The sequence below is a fragment of the Athene noctua genome, chromosome Z (genome assembly GCF_965140245.1).
Source record: "Athene noctua chromosome Z, bAthNoc1.hap1.1, whole genome shotgun sequence".
Classification (NCBI taxonomy): Eukaryota; Metazoa; Chordata; class Aves; order Strigiformes; family Strigidae; genus Athene; species Athene noctua.
Genome location: NC_134077.1, coordinates 68498361 through 68520108, shown reverse-complemented (window position 1 = coordinate 68520108; position 21748 = coordinate 68498361). Strand labels below are relative to the sequence as shown.

General features: G+C 35.4%; 1 protein-coding gene across 18 annotated transcripts in view; it reads right to left on the bottom strand.

The window, feature by feature from the left end:
* The window catches only part of PTPRD (protein tyrosine phosphatase receptor type D), a 384409-nt gene that overhangs the window by 77630 nt on the left and 285031 nt on the right, over positions 1 to 21748 (bottom strand). For 8 of the 18 annotated variants that reach the window (XM_074932629.1, XM_074932630.1, XM_074932643.1 and 5 more), the window contains 5 exons: positions 21207 to 21416; positions 17573 to 17733; positions 12136 to 12150; positions 9639 to 9751; positions 388 to 485 (listed from right to left, as the gene is read on the bottom strand). In XM_074932629.1, coding sequence (XP_074788730.1) covers positions 388 to 485; positions 9639 to 9751; positions 12136 to 12150; positions 17573 to 17733; positions 21207 to 21416 — 597 coding nt within the window. Of the gene's footprint in view, positions 1 to 387; positions 486 to 990; positions 1033 to 9638; positions 9752 to 12135; positions 12151 to 17572; positions 17734 to 21206; positions 21417 to 21748 lie in introns of all 18 variants that reach the window. The other 10 variants (XM_074932632.1, XM_074932633.1, XM_074932638.1 and 7 more) reach the window with 3 other exon arrangements.

Here is a 21748-nt window from a genome sequence, read left to right as displayed (position 1 = left end):
GACACAGTGGACTGTGACTTCTTTGGAGGTTGTACTGTACGTGTCCTATCAACATTACACAGGAGATTTTTGAACAATCTAAGGATCTTTTAACTGCAGACTAGATGGATGTTTGTATTACAAAGAGTAAGTGCTGTATCATTCACACAGTAGTACTTCAAGCATGAGCTCATGGAATTTGCCTGACATCCTTATAAAAAGAGAATAAATTGTTACAAGCAAAGAAGCCACCTCACCAACATGATCATTTTACACAGAGAACTTTATCGTGGTTCTAATATCATACAGTGCTAGCACCATCAGGGAGGGTACATATCAAAGAAAAGTCTAGAGAAATGGAAAGCATGACATTTTAAAGTTTGAATGAGAAGACGTGGGGGAAATTACCTCATATTCCTGTGAGAACTTCAAATTGTCATTTGCTTTCAATCTTTCAATGTGATCTGCAAGTTCCAAGATAGGTATTGGGGGATGACTGGCCATACCTGTTGAACAAGAAAGAAGAACAGAATTTAAAGTAAGCTACGGTGATGGCATCGCTCTAAAATTTAGAAAATGCGGTAGTTAGAATGGCTAGAAATGTGTAAGTAGTAAAGATGTCATATGTGAGAGAAGCAGGCAAAATTTGGTTACTCAAAGCAGGACATGCTCTGGATAGATGAGCTCTGAAGCCAAATTAAAAGAAGTCACCAAGCATATTTCCAAATCTAACATTCCTAGTGTCAAGGAAAGAGTTACTGTGATATGAGTGAATGAAGTTAGCTAGGCATGGAAAATGAGACAGGTAGACCTGATGTTGACCTCTGCTTTGAGTAATGACTCTTAATGTAATTTCAAACTCCTTCTCCTGCACTGCATGAAATGGATACTCCATTAAATTTGATGGGGAAAAGTGAGCTGAGAAACAGACACTGAAAGAGCCCTAAAAGGGAAAGAATAGTGTTTTGACAGAAAACAAAGTGACTTATGCATAATCAAGAAAAACGAACTTGGAAGAATGAAGGTTACCAAGGTAACCAGAGACACCTGAACCTGCAAAGAAAATGATAAAAACCAAAGAAACCTTAAACCAACACAAAAACTAACTAATAAAATAAATTCTAAAAAGTGAAATGGATAGCTTGAAGATTAATAATGCATCAAGGTCTGCAAGACTGACTATATATTCTGACTAAATTAGAAATATTTAAGTATTTTATGAAATTTTGAGGTGACTGACATGCAACTATGAATGACTAGAATAACATGCACCATTGTTTTTAGACAACAGTCACTGAAGACAACATTGGACATCAGACAACTGGAACTTCAAAAATGTTTTCACTAGTAGCAGATTGTAGAGGCAGGGGTTGTACAGTTTGGCTGGACACATGTACTGACTGCACTAGTACATTAAAATATGCTTAATCTGAAACCCCATTTATCAACCCCCAAAAGTACCTACAATCTACTTCAGGTGTAAACATCTTTGTCCACTGATGAAGATACTGAATGAAAAGAAGGAGAAAAGAAAGAGAGCTGGGAATCAGAGATAGAGATGGGTGTGGAACGGATTATAGGGACAGCAAGGCAAAAGAAAGACAGAAAAGATGTGGGGTCAACTAGAACAATCTGCCAGCTGAAGATTTGCCAGGCAAAAATTTGTGAACGTGTTTGTTTCACGCTACTAGTCTTCACGACCCTTCTCCAAAATGCTTACATTCCTCTCTTCATGTTTTATACTATCACACCTAAAATGAAAGCAAGTTTTCAATTGCTTGTGGGAAGAAATCAGAGCTGGCTAGAAAAATTAAGCTAGTGAACCCCAGGATCTCTTGAAATTACAAAAGGAAAACAGTAATGACTCAAGGGGGCTCAAGCTGGAAGCCATGTTGCACAATGCAGTTTGCTTTGTCACCGTGAATTTCAAGAGCATGCCTAAGACGATTAACTTGCATTTCCTGTAAACACAGCTGAAAACGACCATGTGGTTACAACACAGTCACACTATAGCATGTTCTTATTTTTTTTTCTTTTATTTAAGTTCTTATTTTCTTTTTGATTCTTTGACGTTTCAGACATCATACTAGAGTCCAAAAAAATTTCCAGCAGCACTGGCCCTAATTCTTCTGACCCTATATGTTCGTATTTATATATTACCTTCATAGCACATCTGTGATAGTAAGACATCATTTAAAGTAGATATTAAGGCAGGCTGTCAGTCAACTAAAAAAGCATAATATTCAGATACAATGGGGAAAATTTTATAAATTTCAATTAACAAATTAGTCTGTAAGTACTAATTTATTTGAATCTGTTCTGGTTGTCTCTCATTTTCTTAGAAATTTTACTTAAGAGAACTTGGCTATTCTCAAAAGGAGTGTGGGTGACAGTCACCTGATAATTACACTGATTGATCCAGATCAAGCACCCCTATGGAAAATATGTGAGTGAAAAGGCACAAGAGAACTCTAGATTGATCCAGAAATGGAGGTGGACTGATGTACATCTAAAACAGTGCTTGAACAGAGAAAATAATAGAGACAAAGATGTTTAGACCTTTTCGAGCGAATCGTGGGAGAGAGTTATTATCATATAAGGACTGAGTGGTAGTTTGGCTAGAGAGGGAGGACACAGAGCCAATCAGGGAGGCGTAGGGGACTGAATTACTGCTCAAAGCTGTAAAAAGTAAAAGCCAATTGGAAATGGGAAACAAATTAGTAACAGCAGTAGACCATCATAATCAATCAATCTTGTACATACAGGCACTTCAGACATGCACAAAACAGCGTCTGGAATCTCAGCTAAGATGTCTAAAGGTCCAGTTACCCTACTGTAAACATAAAGGACAAAAAACCAAAGAGAACGAGGCTTGCTCATTACATGATGAACCTGACTAAATCACTAGCATCATGAACACAAATCTGAATAATTAGCTTACTGTGAAGGAATTTGTTTTAAAGATGCTGAACATCCATTGTTTTTTAAGCTATTTTTGTTTATATGCTCCTCTGTATGCCACTTGACATTCCTAAGGGGAGATTTCATATTAAACACTTTATGCAAAATGAAACTTGACATAAAACTTTATTTTCTAAGGAAAAAAAAAGGAACTACTTACAACTTCAGAAACTGAAAATTTTTGACTGTTTATAACCCCTTTCTCCACAACTCATTTTAGGCACTCACAGTTGGACACTTATTAACTTTCTTCAAGTAATATTTTGCAGGTAACTTATGAAGTGAACTAATTGCATTTGGTGTATTTTCATCTTTTAAATATATAAAATATGCTCTACTGAGATGATAAAAGTAGCTACTTTTTAAATAAACTGCTGGAGGACTTCTGTTATATAATCAGTCTATGAATCATAACAAGCATCATAACAGAATATGCTATGAACGAACACTTTAAGATCTCATAATAATCTCATGCAAAAGCATGAGGCTCCTACTGAATTTAATGTGAGCTGCATGTGAACAGCATGTGTAGAACTTGACTCAAAATCCCCACCCAAAATACAGCTAATCACACTTATTTTTGTGGCTACAAATAAAATACATTTATTTGCTGACACACCTCCACATCAATTAACATATGCTATGAAAACACAAAAAATTAAAGACAAAGTACAGCTAAATTACAACAGATCCTGTGACATGCTAGAAAGTCAAAGGAAACACCATGCTGAAAACATGCTTTCAAACTTTCTTTAAAATAAGAAAATAAAGAGATAAAAACACTTAAAAACTCAAACAGAAGAAAAAAAAACCCAAACCACCACATGCAAAACACAGTTGAAATTGTATCCATAGGAAGCCTTTATTTCCAGATTTGGTAGAAGATTGCCAAATGTGATTGATCTTATGCAGCCTCGTAGTAACCCCTCCACATGAATTAAATGAGAATGGATGATTTAATTACAGTGTAGAATTATCTTCTGGTTAATCTGTGGTAAATACATGACTAAGGGACATGAGAAACCATATGTGCCACAATTTCAAGGAATAACTGAGAGAACAAGGTCAGAATTCATCTTCATAGTACCAGACATTAAACCTGTTAAGTATACTCCTTCACTCCACTGAAACAAGTGGGTGTTTTGGCCTTGTCGTTAGTGTGTTAAATTAGGATTTTGTTTGTTGCCAGGGTTTCATGATAAGTGCTTTTAAAAATATTTAAGAAACACATATTTATTTAAAAATTTAGACCTGTAGGTTGACATGCCCACAATAAACAAGAAGGAAGTCAGAACCTAAAGTGTATAGCTTCTAGCATACAGACTACAAACTATATGAACTGAAAATGTGACACATTATTTTCACAGAAATTTCTTAATGAAATGAGTTGTGCTCCAGGTCCACATTAAATTAATACTCTGTGATTTTAAAAACTGTTTTATTAAATCTTCATTTTTATTCAAAACAGCGAATACCCTCCCACACACTAATTTATGTTGATTAAGAGGTTGCCACTTTATAGAAAAAGGAAGGAATCAGTAACAGTGGTTACTGTTACTGATACCTACTATTACCTACCCTTAAGAAAAAGGTAGAAAGAAAGAAATACTTAAAATCTGGACATGGAAGATGGAAAAAATGAAATATGACCCTTATTCAGTAGGAATTTGGTATGAAAATTTAGCAAGGACACCTTTAGCATATTGCACAAAAAATTACATTACTGTCACCTTAAAATTTCTTTTTCATACAGTTACAGCTAAGCCAGGCAGTGTACATCTTGTGTACAAAGCTAAATTTACAAGATTAGCTTTAAAGAAATCTGTCGTTCTACAATAGCTATTCTAAAATAGCTACCAATGCATATTAACTATTGCGAAAGGAAGTCACTTTTATTCTGAAGAATTTATGTTCTTCAAAACTATATTAGTTATTCTGTAGCTAAAGTAATTTTTGTTCTGTATCGAAGACTTTGTTCTATCAAGCAGCCCTAGCAGCTTTGTAACATTACGGCAAGAGACCCAGCTCTGAGTAAGGTGCAAATCTCCTCCAAGAAAAGGGAAGACCTAGGTTTCAGACCCTGATACAAAATTGTTCAATACAGTAACATGTTGCAAAACTATTGGCTAAAATACGGAAAGAAAAAATTGCTCTTGTGGAGAGCAGAACTTTCAACTATCCCATCTAAGCATGTTTCAGTTGCCTCTAGGTTTGAAGGCAACCAAGTGGGATATCAGAGAAATGTCCTTTGCACTCTGAAGCCTCTTTTAGGTGCCTGAATCCTTCATGGTAGTCAAGTTCACATGAAGAGCTCTATGTATGATTGCTCACTCTGAGAAAGCTATTCCAGTCTCTTTTAGTCATGGAGACAAAGCACAGTACTTCCTTCAGCATTGTCATTATTCCCATAAACAGAAATTTTGTGGATAAACTAAGGGAAGAAATTTCCTGCTATCTTGTAAAGCAGGTGACTAAATCCAGACATCACTTTTTTCCACTTCTGTTATTTTCTCCTTTCTCCTCTGGACCTGTTTTACTCTTTTACTGCCTTATCTTGGAAATAAGTTAGTGGAACTTCCTTAGGAACTCAGGGTATAGGCATTTTGTGAGCACTTGTCTAATAAAAAAGCAAAGGCTTTAATTCAGATCTCTAATAATTCTATTTATTTTTATTATATTTCAAAGCATCTTATTTAGTTCATTAAGAGATAATGAGATAATTGTTTAATTGGCACCCAGTTACACAAATTACTTATAAATGTGACACATTTTATACTTAAATGAGGAAAAAAAGCAGTAATTTTTGAGGCATGACTCAATTTAGTTCTTTGGCTGATTGGCAGAAAAAAGCCTTTGCCTTGGGTCTCTCATAACCCACTCAATCATCTTAACATCAGTTATTTTTCTCAAAGCAAAACTGGGCTTCCACATTTGATGAAACCTTTTGTGAGGGCTTAATTACTACCCCCTCCCTATCTTTACTTTTCCATGTGGCATACAGACTTATAAGATGTGCACACCAAGTTAATTAATTTTATCCCGTATTTCATAGGAAACTTGCAGAATGGGAAGAATGTGACCAACTTTTCCTCAGCTACTCCAGTTCTGGAAGAATAAGAGACGTATAAATTATATCCTGTATGCTACTGAGAGATTGTGTATTTTCATGTTTACTCAAAGGAAACTTGGCACAGCCGTGACCCACTCGCTGGCATATGGGCTTATCTAACAAATATACACTTTTGGATAACACATATAAAAATGTGATCTTCTTCTCAGATGCAGAACTGTGGGCTATTCCAAACATCAACACAAAATGTCAAATTTATCTATGGAGTTACTCCAGCCAGAGATGAATTTGATCCTTACTGGATCCTTACTGGACAAAGATAGATTGGAAACCCTTTAGGTAAGTACTAGATTAGTGAAGAATGAGGTTCTTTGTTGATGGGACAAGAAAAAGTGAAAGGAAAGCAAAACATGTGCTGTGCTACCAGTTTAGTAGTTCATGTTGAACTGACATTTTTATGAGAAGTACAACATAATTGTGCCTGAACCATTGCCTAAATAGCACCAAAGATAAAATACTGCTTTCCCATAATTTCTTTCAAAATGCTATACCTAACCACATGTATCGAGAGTATTTCTTGCTTGTGGTTAGAAATTTACCACAACAAGGCTTTTGCTTTCAAATTATTTTGATAATTATATTTGATCAGACCTTTCTTTACACAAAATATATGATTGCTAGAATTTTTGGAAGGAGGCTGTTTAGAAATCTTTTAAAGTATTAAAGCTTATGACAACCCCTGATTTTATAGGAGTGCCTCATTCACCTCTCCCACTGAAAAATGGCAAACTGGATATGTCAATGTAATTTAAAATTTTACTCTCTTAACACTTCTTCACATTATGGATGCATTTTAAAGTTTTATTTTCCTCTCCCACTGGGAGCAACTGGTGTGCTTGGAAAGCTCCAAGAAAAATCTGGATGCTTTCATAATCTAAATAAATAAATCATTATAATAACAATGATGTCAAATCATCTATCCTGATGCAGTTGGACTGACATGGCATACACTGATTATTAAAGTACATTCACCACTCTTGTAATTTATTTTATTTGTAAGCAATGCTCTGAAATGGTAACATTTTACAGAGTAGATAGGGCTGTTGTATGAGGGTAACTGCAGATGTGTCAGCAAAAGAAACATAACTCATAACCACATCAACTTGAATCCCTTTTCTCAGCTGCCTTGTTTGCCCCAGCAGTATCCTACTGCCTACTGCTACCTGGTAGAAGATAAAAACCACACATCTGAAAGTAAAAGAACAACAAAATCCAAGAAAACTGCCATCCGGAATGTACAGTCTTTCTGTAGTTTCTCTACATTTGTTTGGAAAAACTTTGTCTTGCATGTTGTTTAACGGTGTGTTACTGTGTGCAGTTGGATAAACTTTCCAGCAGGATCTAAGTATCTAAGTTAAATTCAGATGGATTTTAATGAAATGGTAGCCCTAATTGAAGTTAATGTCAGTTAACTGAGGTTCTGCTTTTACTAGCACAAGAACTATACCTTGGCTTAATTGGAGCTAAGATTACATATTAAGAACATGTTAATTAGCAAGTGTTACACAGCAAGACAAATCTCCTGGGGTAGGAATTTTCTCCTTGATATTTGGTGGCATGCTGAGTAACATAATGACCTGACCTGTGACTAGAGGTCTTAGGTGATACCGTATTAGGAAAAAAGAACATAATTTCAGTTCTGTACTAAATTTTTAATCATAATTTTAATCCTCTGTTTCATGAAAAGGTTTACAGCAAAGAAACAGATGGAGGAAACGGATTGCAGATGTTCTGGTCAACTAGCTTCACAGAAAACTGCAAACTTCCCAGATAAACTATAGCACTGCAAGGAAAGATACAGTTCCATTCCTCTCCAGTTCTCTTCAGATGAATGAGGTAAAATTACCATTCTACCTTTGCCAGTTCTTAATAACTGTACATTTATAAAGGTAAATTTAGAATTAATTACAAGAAATTAATTTTATATGTAAATTTGTTAAGACTTGGCAGCTTCCTTCCCCCCCCCCCCTTTTATTTTAATTTATGGTGAATATTCAATGAATAGGTAAGACTCAATATCTAAATACATGGACAGCAGAAAATTATGCTTATATATGTAGATATTAAGCCATCCACTATTCAATATATATCTGTATATAGATAATAATTTTGTTGAGACATAAGCTAAACTGTAAGAACTGTAATTTTTCTCCACATGTTTCAAAGACCTGTATGTATACTTCTATCTCTGTAACAACCTTTAAAATTTTGTATAAAAGTGCTGGATATCATCTGAAACTTTTGCTCAGTAATGACGAATCTACATTAATATTGCAGTCTCGGAAACACAATTGTGAATCAAAACTTTCAATCTTTTTCACTTACTCATTATTTTGCATTGTTGAGAGGTCTCAGAGGACATCAACAAGATTCCAATATTCAGATGATACTAAGGTAGAAAATGCACTCCTGAAACACACCTAATTTGCCCCAGCTGCTAAAGACAATTCAGTGTACTTAAACAGACTGAAAAACTAAGACAGAAGTAAAACTCAAGTTTTCACATTCTTCCTTTTCTACCTCTGCCATACGCATGCCATGTGGATTTTGGGTCTTTAGTCCCAAACTCACTACTTTGCAGATCCGCTCCTGCTGGGGCAACACTATCTTAATATAGAAGATCAGAAATGAGATTTGCAAGTTCAGTTCACCTTTTTGTAGCATTTAGTATGCCAGTTTCTGCATCTAATCTCTCAATATCTCAAGTACTTGATTTCCTGCCTTTATGAGTTTGGATTCATTAATTTTTGTTCTTTATGTAATAAATTTGACAAACACAAGGGTTCAGGAAGATTTAGTAACTAATTAGCATAAGACCGGGACAATGTGCAATCATATTGTAATAGAAAACAAGTCTACTGGAATACCTCATGATCAAAATAAAGCCAATTAAATTTAAAAAATCGACTCACAAAAATGTGGTAGAAAAATCAATACTATTTTAAGTATTTCTCTCCAGGCATTTCTTTATAATCAAACAAAAAAGCTTTACGAAAACAATAATAAATAAAATAAGTTAGTAAAATATTTTGGAGTGTGTTGCTTCTACCGCCAGAACTACTGACATGTTAATATTCTTCTTGATCTTAATATATAGACTGATTTTAAAAGATCACACCATTTCTCTAGTTAGTATTTCTTTTCTGTGTTGTACATTTGCAACGTAGTGAAACTTCCAATGTTAATGGATTACCTGATAATGCAGTAGATAAGAGGAAACTTATTTACAAAGTAGCTGTAAGAATATTGTTATTAAACAGAGGGATGTATATTTCCCAATAACCTCTTCTAGCATTGTTAGGTTTAGCTTGGAATTTTAGCATGTAAAACACATCCATACAACATAAGGGACTTTGGGGTCTTCTTTACAGCATTTTAATTTTGCTTCATGCAGGATTTTTCTTTATAGAAATTACAGCATTATTTCCAAAACTAAAAAAGAAATACATTGTGCAAAAACTCATAAGCAATCAAAATACATTTTTCTAAACAATCAATCTTTCTGTTCTGTAACAGCACCACTAATTTGTGATCTCAGAGATCTCGGTGAGGTATTATTGTCTCTTACCTGGAGTTTGAAAGTTAAGGCGTCGCAGCTCTACAGGGTCTGTGGGATGGTGAGAGGGGACCTCCTTGCTGTTGGGTATGCTGCTCTTTCTAGAATCAGATTCAGCCCTCTTCCTGCATGGGAAGGTGAACAAACATAAACATAAGATCAAGGTGTTAGATTGACAAATAAAGGTGACTGAGTGTTTAATCATTATATTCTAAAGGTGAAATGCTTATTTCTGAAGGAGTATTTGATCTAGTGCAAAGGCAAATAATTGTGCATGCTGGGTAGGGCAACTACAATTTGCAATGGCAAAATGAATCTCTATATAGTAATGTCAGAGGGAAAATAGCTACACTATGCCCTAGATTGATTCTCTAGATCATCATTCTGGGCATCCAAATAGTTAAGTATTATAACATGAAACTCGCAGAAATTCACACTCTATTTCAAAAGTTAGCTAGCTATACCTTCATTAAAAAGTAGCCAACTCTTAAGCATGTAATTAGAATGAACAAACCTACACATTCAAGGGTCAGATTCTATATGATTGTTTCTGATCAAATCAAGACTGCAATTATAGTATGCCTGCCAATCTGTGCAAAAAAAGCTGGGCAAGAAAAGCAAACATGCAAGCAAACAAACAAGCAAGGAAGAAAGGATGAAAGGAAGAAGGAAAGAAAGAAAAAAGGAAGAAAGGAAGGAGGAAAAAAGAAAGCAAGAAAGCAAGCAAGAAAGAAAAAGCAAGACAGAAAACAAATAAATACATAATCAGACAGACAAACAAATTAATAAACTTTTGTATGCTTCCTTTTCTGTACAGAGAAGCAGAGTCCACATATATTCTGACTGACAGTTCTGGTAAAATGCGCTCCCATCATTTGAGGGTATAATTTTCTGAATGCAAAATATGGAGAACTATGTTACATGAAGAAAATACCAACCAGTTTGTGTTTTCATTCAGAAACTCACAGAGGACTAGTGAAGAAGGATTTCAGTTAAAATTACAGCATTATATTTCCAGATTCCTGAATGAAAACGCAGAGTGGTAGATATTCTTCATATAATATAAAATGAAGATGCAAACAGTGCAAACAGTGCAAACAGATGCAAACAAACACTTGCAGATACTTTGCAGAAGCAGAACTGGGATGATTTTAAGTCTTATGATAGCAAGACCTTTTCCAGGTGTCCAATATTTGCTGTAACATACAACTATTGTTTTTGTTTTTTTTTTTTTTTTTTTTTTTTTTTTTTTTTTTTTTTTTTTCTAATTGACTCACAATGTGGTAATGTTAAATCTGTTATTATTCTGTTGGTATTGATTTCTTGCTGTTCTTGAAATGATGAACACCTGGTGGCATTCATGAAAGGTGTATGCAGCAAGATTTCAAAGACTATACAAAGAAGCCAAACCACAACATAATTGCAGGAATTATTTGAAAGTTACCATTTCTATGATTTTAGGGTAAGTGAGGTGGGGTGGGGAAAATGTTTTGCTATAAAAACATTCCATCTGTTCTCTGGTAAATACCTTAACACATGCATAGCTTCTCTTCAGTGAAATGATCAAGATTTAATCTGATTCTTCTGTTTTTACTCTTTTTAAAAAGTTATTATGGAGAAACTCAGTTAAAATTCCTTTCTTACTTTTGATTCTACCTATCTCAAACTCTTACCATAGTAGCACAATGCCCTAGTGTTCTTTCTTCTTAAGTCAAAGTGTGTGATGCAGCTTCCAAGAAGTATGTTCATCTACATTTCCTTTTCCTAAAGTCTAGGGATCAGTGGAACTGTCCAGGGTCAAGCTTAATTTACCATTTTTCCACTTGCAAGTCAGTACTGGGCAGCACAACTTCATACTAATCTACTAAACCCACTAAAATATCTTTAATCCTATATCTGAATATTTTGAATACTTACAGGAAAATAGAATAGTTTATTATTTATTATTAGGCTCATAATCATTCTGTCTTTCTTTTATCTTTCCAAACTATACAAGACATCGCAAATCTTTCAAATTATGCAATGTTGTTGAGATAGGTGGAAAAAAATCTACAAAGGACAAATGAGATAACCTTATCATTTTCACTTGTAGAACTGCAAGACAGCACTGAGTCTGTGTGGATGGAGCATTATGGAGATTTAGAGGAGCTAGCACTTCAACCAAAACCACATATTCCGTCAACAGATTTGGTTATAGAAAAGAACCTCTATTTTAATTTCATTAAACCAGAAGTAAAACCATATGTATATTGCACAGTTGTGCTGTCACTTGAAAATGTACCTCGTGCAGACACCAAAAAAAAAAGCAATGAAACTTGTCTGCATATGTTACATTACTTTTCAGTGCTGTAAACACAAATCTTTCAGTTGCCTTCATCTTGATATATTACTGTCTACATTCACATAGATTGACAGATGCTTTGTCTTAGTTCATTATCATGATAACTTTTTTTCCCCTTTTTTCCTCTTTTTTGGAATACATGAAGAGTTATCACTTTTCACTTCTCACCTGTCAGGTTTACTGCTCCATTTTAATGCAGCAAAGTGGGAAGAAAAGGTGAAATGTTAGTTGAACAGCAGCAAACAGGGTAAGCAGGACAACAAGAGATGTAAGAAATGTTTACTTGCAGTAAAGATATATAACTACTAAATTAAGAAGTGACAGTTCATCAAAATATTTAATGCTTAGGAAACATAGAATAAATGGAGGACACAAAGTTAAGTCCAAAGTGAATCTTCTGCTGAAAAAAATATGTCTTTTAGACATTATCTGCAAAGTAGTGCCACCTCAAATTTTAGCCAGTGAGATAACGAGAATGGGTGTTTAATTTGAGCTACTGAAATAATGTTAACATCACACTGACAAATGACATCTCATTAAAATGTAGTTCCTTCTTATAGTCTAGAGAGAAAAGAGATGAGAGGAGGGAGGAAAGGAAAGATGAAAGCAGAGGGCAGAAGAGAAAGGGAAGGAGAGAAAGGGAGAAGAACAGGGAGAGAAAGAAAGTCTAAGAACAAGGTTGAATACATGAGATACATATGACATACTAAATTAAAAATAAAACTAAAAACTTTTAAAACTATTTTACATAACCAGGTAATAAAATGGCAAGACATTTTTAACAATACCTTGAAAGCAAGGTAAGCATAAATCTTTCCTCAGCAAAGTATTACACACCTTTTTAGATTTAGAAGGGATGTCACATACTTGAGGTCTAGAGTGATCTATACAGATAGGTAGTGATCTATGATCTATAAAGATCAGCTAAACAGGGAAAATAACTTATTATTTCTCAACAGGTTTTCCTACAGACACCTAAATAAAATGTCTATCTGTCTGTCTGTTGATTATAATAAATAGGTGTTCTATAAACTTTTAATAGCCTGCAGTCTGCAATGACCTGATTACTCACATATTATGAAAAAGAGTTTCTAGAACCCTTCGTCATCACTTAAGATTTCCCCATTTTCATTTCAGTGCTTTTTTGAACATCTGTTTTTTCCCTTAGAAGCATGTTTCTTCTCATAGCTCAGGAATCAGCAGGTGGCCAATAGGTCGAGGGAGGTCATTCTGCCCTTCTACTCCACACTGGTGAGACCTCACCTGCAGTACTGTGTCCAGCTCTGTAGTTCTCCTCACAGAAAAGACATGCACCTGTTTGAGTGGGTCTAAAGGAGGCTCACAAAAATGGTCAGAGTGCTGGAACACCTCTCCTATGAAGAAAGGCTGAGATAGTTGGGGTTTTTCAGTTTCAAGAACTAATGGCTTCAGGGAGAACCTACTGTGGCCTTCCACACAGTGACACCCCCCCCCCTACTTAAAGGAGGCCTATTAAAAGATGGGGACAGACTATCTAGTAGGGCCTGTAGTAACAGAACAAGGGGAGGTGCTTTTAAACTAAAAGGGGTTAGATTTTTTTTATGAGGAGGGTGGTGAAATATTGGACCAGTCTTCCCAGAGAGGTGGTAGATCCTTGGATGAGCCTCTGAGCAACTTGATCTAGTTGAAGATGTCCCTGCTCCTTACAAGGGAGTAGGACTAGATAACCTTTAAAGGGCCCTTACAACCTGAACGATTCTATGATTCTGTGATTCCCTGATTCAGAGTGCCAAAGTTCACTATGTTCAAGATTTAGACTTAGTTTCCTGTCTTCTGAACCAAATCAAAAAGCTGCACTTGATAAGAGCAAACAACACAAAGTCTGTCAAGACGTCTTTCATTTATTTCCCCTACAAATGGAAACCCACCTCAACAAAACAAACCTGACTCTAGAAAGGTCTGGAATGAGGAACATTTTGCATTTCATCAGTGAAAGGCTAAAATCAGAGAACTTGTGATTACTTAAAAGCCAGGAGGAATAGCCACATAAATAGATATGTTGAGAAAAAAAATGGTATGAAAGGATGCTTCATGGGGACATGCGTTCTCATTCTAGTTTGTCAGTTTCTGAGATACACCAAACAACTTTTAGAGCTCTTCAACATTCATTAGCTGGGTTCCTAATCATCTAAGTCCTGTGTAACTGAACACGTATCACACACTCAAAAGCGAGTTGAAAGGGTTTATTGTAGGTTTGCCTAAGCTGCAAGTTGCAGCAGGGTACTGCTTTATCAAAACAACCTTGATATATAAACTGTGACTCAAATAGCCCTCATAATGGTTAGGCATTGCCTCTAGGGGAGATTTAGCCTGCACCATCTCTATATCTAGGTAAGTGTTTGCCTTTGAGATTTTGGATATAAATCTTACTGTGCTGTATACTATACTCCATGTTTGAACTAGCAAAAAAATTATTTTCTTGAGGGCAAAAATATGACCAAAAAGAAAGTGATGTTCGTTTTATTTACTTGGATCTCTAAATTTGACTGTTTAGATTTAAGTCCAATAGATTAAAGATCTGCTCCAAAATAATTGTCTCCCTTCACTATGACTGCAGGGTGGTATCACTGCTGCGATGACAGAGAACACTGAACTGGTCACTGGCTAATTCAGTTCCATTTGCCAAGACTTTAATGACAGAAACATAGGAAATCAAGTGTAAGTCAGGAAAAAAACATTTTTACTGTGAGGAGAGTTGAACACTAGAACAGGTTGCCCAGAGAAGCTGTGGAGTTTCTATTATTGGATATAATAAAACTTGCCTCGACGTGCCTCTGAGCAACCTGCTGTAGCTGGCCACGCTCTCAGCAGGGCTGGGCCAGGGCAATCTCTAGAGGTGTCACCCTCTGGTTCTGTGAATCTGTGAGCTCTTCTGCACACAGTACATTAATCAGCCTCAATTGTGTTGGATATTATATTGCAGCTGTATCCAATGACAATAAAATATACTCTTCAGTGTTTTCCCCATTTATTACTGTTAAGTAGCAAGCTGCAATGACCTTCTGGTTATATTCTAATATATAATCCAAAAATCTTTCTATGCAGTATCTTTGCTTTCAGCTTTTAAGACAAGTAAATGCAGGGGCAATAACCTTTATAGAAACTGACAAACAAATAATAAAGGGTCAAATATGTACTCCCAGTCTTTGGGACAGTTAAATATGCTTCACACAAAACCACACAACTTATCCACACTTTCTGAACAGTGTCTGTTTTAAAGGAAGGCAAGAATACTCCCCTTAAAATTATTCTTTTAGAAACTGCAGTCATCCTTTCTCTACGACTGAAATTAAAATGTAAAAGTAGTATTGAAAATCATGAGATCAGTGGTAAAGTCTGTTCATAAAAGTTTCTGTGGACAAAGGGAATTAAGCATAACTGACCATTATCTGAATTACTACCCTTCACACATCGAAAGACATGGTCATTTCCCAGTTGACTTATTTCCACTGCATATCCTCCAACATCATCCTCCCCTTCTTTATTATTTTTCACATGTGTTTTAATGTATTAGGCAGATGTCTTCTATCCTTTGTTTTATTTCCTTATGCACTTATGCCCCAATCTATTCTAGAAATATACTTGAAAAATTTCCTTCATCCATTAATATTAATTATTTTCCTACTTTTTATTACCTATTTTTTACCATGTCCAGCTCCTGTAACCACAGTAATTCCCTTTAACACAGTTAAAAATGAAATTAAAAAAAAAAAATCACTGTTTTCTCAAATAACTATGCTAAATATCCTTCCTGGCTTGTCTAGTTACTGCTGTTCTACAGACAGCAAAGCTATCAAATTCTAGGTGTTAGCTTGCAACCCGGTTGCATACTCTAGAAAAAAACCCCACTTATACATTACTTTTTTTATAGAAATGAAAAGTTCACAAAGGACCACAGACTGATCAAACTGCAGTCATAATTTCTCAGAGGTAATTTGCCAAATCAGTGCAGTTTAACAATTTACAGCTTACAGCTGAAAATAGATAAATAAATAAATACATATGGACATTTGCCTGAACAGTTCTCATACCAGCAGTAAATAAGAGATGGAAAATGTGTCCCTTTGTTTCACTGAATGACAGCCTCTTCACACTACTGATGAACAAATTTTACCTGTTCATTTGTAGAATATGCCCATAATTTATTTTTGGTAATAGAATTGAAGACTGTTTTATGGTTCCATAAATGTAATCAATGCTTTATATGCCAGTGTTTGGATTTGTTTTGAGAGAAGTATTATTTTTAGTACTCCAAAACAATCAGAAGAAGGGAGTATTTCACTTTTAGAGTATCTCTAATAACACGTTTTTGAAGTGACAGACATACATAAACAGAGGTTCACCGGTTGCTAATCAACTAGACTGGCTAAGACAGTAGGCACTAATAGAAACCTTCAGGAGACACAATACCTGTAAGCAATAGACCATGTATTATGCTGCTGTATGATTACAGCCCTAAAGAATATTCTATAAATGTGTATCTGGAATCCAAAGCTAAGGTTAACCCTGGACTGTTTTTTTATGCTGAACAAAGAATTATCTCTTCATAACCTGAAGCGAGCTCTCTACATGCAACTTCAGAGGTATTTGACTGAAGACACTTAGGGTGGGAAGAGTATACAGCGTAGCAGAATTTAAGTATATGCAGGTGATAGCATCAATAATCAGCCATTAGTTTTAGAAGACATACTCTATTTAATCAAATTATCCCTAGTGCATTCCCTTCCCCCAACAAGGTCACAGCATCTTTATAGTATTCCTCAACTATACTTTATCAATGTATTTCAAGAAAGTATTAGGATAGGAACAAAATCAAAACGTTAAAATAAACTTTGTGAGTTTGATTCTTTGGTTTTGATTTAGTATCCTGACCCCTGTGAACTCATTTACACTGTAAAAGGCTGATATGTATAAATTAAGGCATCATACACAGTTTTCATCTAGTATGCTGTAAGACAGAGGAAAGTCCTTTGTGTAATAGCAAACCTACATCTCAGTCATAGACAGTGAAAGAAGATTATGTGAAGTTTGATCTCACTGCAAGATTAGCAGAAAACAGCTACTGGTGTTTCTTTAATCTTTCACTTCAGAGCTTCAAATTCATATAGATACACTGCCAAATTGAGGTCAACTGTCAAAAGTAAAACCTCAAATTACTTGAGTGGAGATGAAAATCACATTTAACATCAAGCTGAATGCAACCCCTAATGTATTACTACTGTGCATTTAAAAGTAAGTTTTGAAAAGTCAAATGTGTGAATTCCATACATATTTATATGCAAGCATATATTTTCCTCACAAATGTATGCTAAGTGGAAAAAAACATTTAAATGCAGAAATGTTAATAGAGTGTCATCAGCAGAAAAATGTGCCCGCATACCTGTAATTATTGAAAACTTTCAGTCAATCTATGAAAATTTCTGCAGTGTTCTGAAAACCATTAATAAATATGGAAATATCCCAAAGAATGACAGTTACTACTGTAGTACAAACAATATAGTGTGGAACATTATAAAAAGGCCAATATATCGAAAGTTACACACCTGGTAACAAAAGATAAACTTACCTTTTATAAAGAAGTATAGCAATGACAATACAGATGATAAACACCACTGCAAGAACTGGTCCGACAACCCAAATCAAGCCTTCTTCCTCATCTGTAATTGGTTGGGGATCAAGGTCCATTGACACAACAGGATCAGAATATGGGCTGGTTGCATACATGGTCTATAAAATAAAATAAATCTTACTTAATGATAAAGGATTGCATTTAAAATATTAACTAACCTAGATCTAAAATAAATCTATACAAGATAATGAGGAATAGCAATGTGAAGATGATATTTTTCTTCAAGTTAGGCAGTATAAAAACTTGTAAACTGAACAGTATGTTGTTATTAATATATTTATTTTGTGCTCCACATATGTCAGTGATCTGCAGACAAATGAGGTAACACTGTCCATCACAGAACTGTAATTTTAGCAAGAATGAGAAAATGAAGTATTAGGAAACTGAGGAATATAACCCATCAGTTCTTAATTTTTGTTTAGTTGGTTTTTTTTTAGTTTTATATTGGCTTAACACTGTTTCTTCCTGAAAGATCTGAAAGGATAATTCTGAAAGTATGAGAGTACTATAGGTAAAAATAAAGGGGACCGAATGTAGGAATTTCTTAGGACAGGGTCCTATAGCAATAGTAGGGTGCATTTTGATCAACCAAAAACTGGCTGACAGAGTGTTCCTACTGAAGGTGAAGACTGAAAAACCGAAGAAGCCACTAGAATAGGAAGGGAAGCTAAATAATCTAAGTCTTACTTAGGGGTGGAACTAGAATTATGAACCAACAGAGGCTGCTGAAAATCTGTGCCTTACTGGATGGTGTAAAGCCACCTGGCCTTGGATAAGACCTGTGATAAGAAAATTGTAACATTTTTGATTCTGGTATTGACCTGAGATGTCTGATCTATGGCTGAGTGCAAAGTTGAAGTTACACACAGGAGAGGTTGAGGAACCAGCCTGCTAAAATTAGATCATGTAAAGAACACTGAGCTACAGTAAAGTCAGAAGCAGAGAATGGTTTGTACTTATTTCTTGTCTTTGCTGGAGTGTCTCCACCAGTGCTAAACTAGGATCTGAACTACAGTTCTTTCAAAGGACTTAACTTGATTCAGCAGTAGATCAGGAATGCCAGCTAAAATAGAATAAGATAACTAGCAGAACAGATTAGTTTTCATTTACCATGTTTGCACTATATTCTGAAAGATGTCCTAAACCAGGACAAGGGTTATCAAAGGAGACATGGTTCTTTACACTTCATTTGGCCTTGTTTTGGGTCTGGGCTGCACAGTGTCTGGGTTTAAGGTTAGCAATGGGATTAAGACCAGCAAAGATCAGGCACTTACACTAGCTGGTACTGAGCTAGTACCCATGCCAGCAACATTCAGTTATGTTATACTCTTTTACTCAACCTGGCACCAAACGTTTTAAAATTGGGGAGTCTACACACAGAGGATACAGAGGAATAATGAGGGATAACAGAATGAATACTTTACTACCTCTTCTCCAATAAATAGGATTTTGGTTTTAATTTTCAACCTGCCTGTATTAGTGACTAATTTAAACTCATTTATTATTTTGCCAATTTTTTTTTTCATTTCCTCTAGATAACTTGCTTAACATATTTATAGACGGTAATCATAAGCTCTCTTAGCTTCCATTTTTTCTCTTAGACAAATCCAGACCTCCCATGTCCTCTTTTAATGCAAATTCTCCATTTTCCCAGTCAACAAAGAAATTTTTTGATCTCTGAAGGAGAAAACTTATGGAAAAAGTACTTTGAGTATCAGGTAAAATATACCTTGCAAGTTACAACTCATACACCAGTAGAATCTATAGTCCTAGAAGAAAACCAGCTCTTAAAAGGAATTACACTAGAGCATTGGGAGTTGAAGGTCATTCGCCCTTACAAACTCTTCTCTCTCTGTGACGACCTCATGCTACTTAATCACGGATGTTTTAGATGTCATGCTAAACCAGATATTTTCCACATTGGAAGTTTAGCAAAGCCTTTCAGAACCTTCAGCAGTAGGCCCCTGGATACATTTTGCAATACCAGACTTCTCAGCTGAAAATTTACTATCCTATTTATTTCTGCTTTTTCACTCTGATCTCTCTCTAACAATAATAATCTTAGGGTTATATGAAATAACCAATGCCTTAATTAATACAGAAAAATAAATAAGAAATGGTACTATGTATTAAAAAGATCAATTTTAGTACAGGCAATTTCTGACACAGATTTTTGACCATCTAACTTTATAGCCAAAACCTGTCTACATTCTCCACTTTGAACCCATCCTGGTTCAGCTAGGATAGGGTTAAATTTCTCCAGCCGGGTTATTCATACCATGCTGACAGTCAGGTCCGGTGTTTGAGCGCAGGAAGCTTTCCTTTGTGACTTTTGTCACAGGAAGCACGTGTGGCAGGCTGGGTGTGTTCACTGTGGTATTTCTCTGTATATCTTTTGTTTATTGTTATTACTGTTTATTGTTGTTATTGGTGCTATTCTTGTTCATATTGTTATTTATTACACTGTTGTATTAAATTTTTCCTTATTTCAACCCTGGGGACTGTGCCCTACTCGGTCTGAGGGTGGGTGAGGGACAACAGCAACGTGGTCTCTGGTCCCAGCAGGGCTTAAACCACCTCAGAACCTTTCTGATGCAGCACCTTCATAAGACTCTGTCTATGCAGACACTGTCAAAAAGTAAAAGGGGAACTTTTGATTTATGTTAGAGCTTCCAGGTAGCACTTAAATTGTTTTCACATGAAGCTATGTAGCCAGAAGTATTCAAATTGAAGCTACTTCATAGTGTTTAAGAAGGCAAATTCTATTGACATCAAGAAAGCAATTGTAAGGTTACACACTGGAAGCCTTTGACTAGAATTCAGTTTATTGGTGTAGTACTTTCAAGTGGTTGAGCCAGAAAATGTACTTGTCAGGTTTAGATACCAATTAGAAAGTTACCATATTACACACTGTATGTAAAAATGTTAATGCGTATTGCAACTTCCTTCAACACTCCTAAACACTCCTATTTCTGTCTTCTTTTTTTTTTTTTTTTTTTTTTACTATATTACATGCAGTAGATTACCTCAAGTATAAAGGGACATAACTACAACATGAATTACATGAAGAGGAATGACAGCTCATTATTTAGCTCACCTGAGGAATGGTCCTTATTATTGAACTATTTTCTTACTAACAATTCACTGATGAAGTTGTTAGGGAACAGTGGTAACTAAAGAGTCTAGCTGTGCATGTCTCTGATTCAACAGATCTTTCCAAAGCAAGAGCGGAATTCTCTTTTAAACACATTGAGAAAGATGCTGCTCTGAAGATCATGCCTCAGAATCTGTGTCAGTGATCTCAAATACAAGAGCACATAATTTGCAAAGGATTACAACACATCTAATAAAAGGTGACCCTTAGGTTTCAGTTATACACCAAAGTATTCAAGCAAAATAGAAAAGTTCAGGAAATTGATTGGAACTAATCAAGGAAATACTCGCTTTAGAGATTCTCTGATATATATTGTAAAAAAAAAAATTGCTTTTGGGAGGTGAAATAAACATTGAAAAAATGTATTTATGACTGTGGAAAGGTAATTTGGGGATTGAGAAATATTAACTAACTTACAGATTCTGAGTGCTCCATTACAGCCAACACAAAGAAGACATATTCTTGACCACTTTGCAGCTGCTTATTCTCAAAGCCACCATAATGCTTCTTATCCCCCAATGTGAACTCAGTAGGAAGAACTTCAAAGTGAGCTGCAATATATGGCTTTAATTCAACTTCCCTCGCAAGGCGAATGCTTCTGCGTTTCCTAGCTATCTCCTTAAGCAGCTTTAGAATGAAGCAAGGGGAAAGAGAGAGAGACAGAGAGAGACAGAGAGACAGAAAGCAAGAACAGAAAGATAACTGTAAACAATTTTCATGTAACTTATTGACAATGTAATGAGAAAATTTAATACATGACCAGGAACTACAAAAATACAATTTATCCACATTTCACAGGGCATATCACTATCGCTAAATTAGTTCTTGCAAAATCCTGAAATTTCTTGTCATCCTCGTTAAGATAAGATACTAGGTAGCAATTGCACTGCATAGACTACGAATATGAAACAATTGGATCAATTTTCATTGTCTGAAATTGTTGTCTCTGGAGGGGAAAA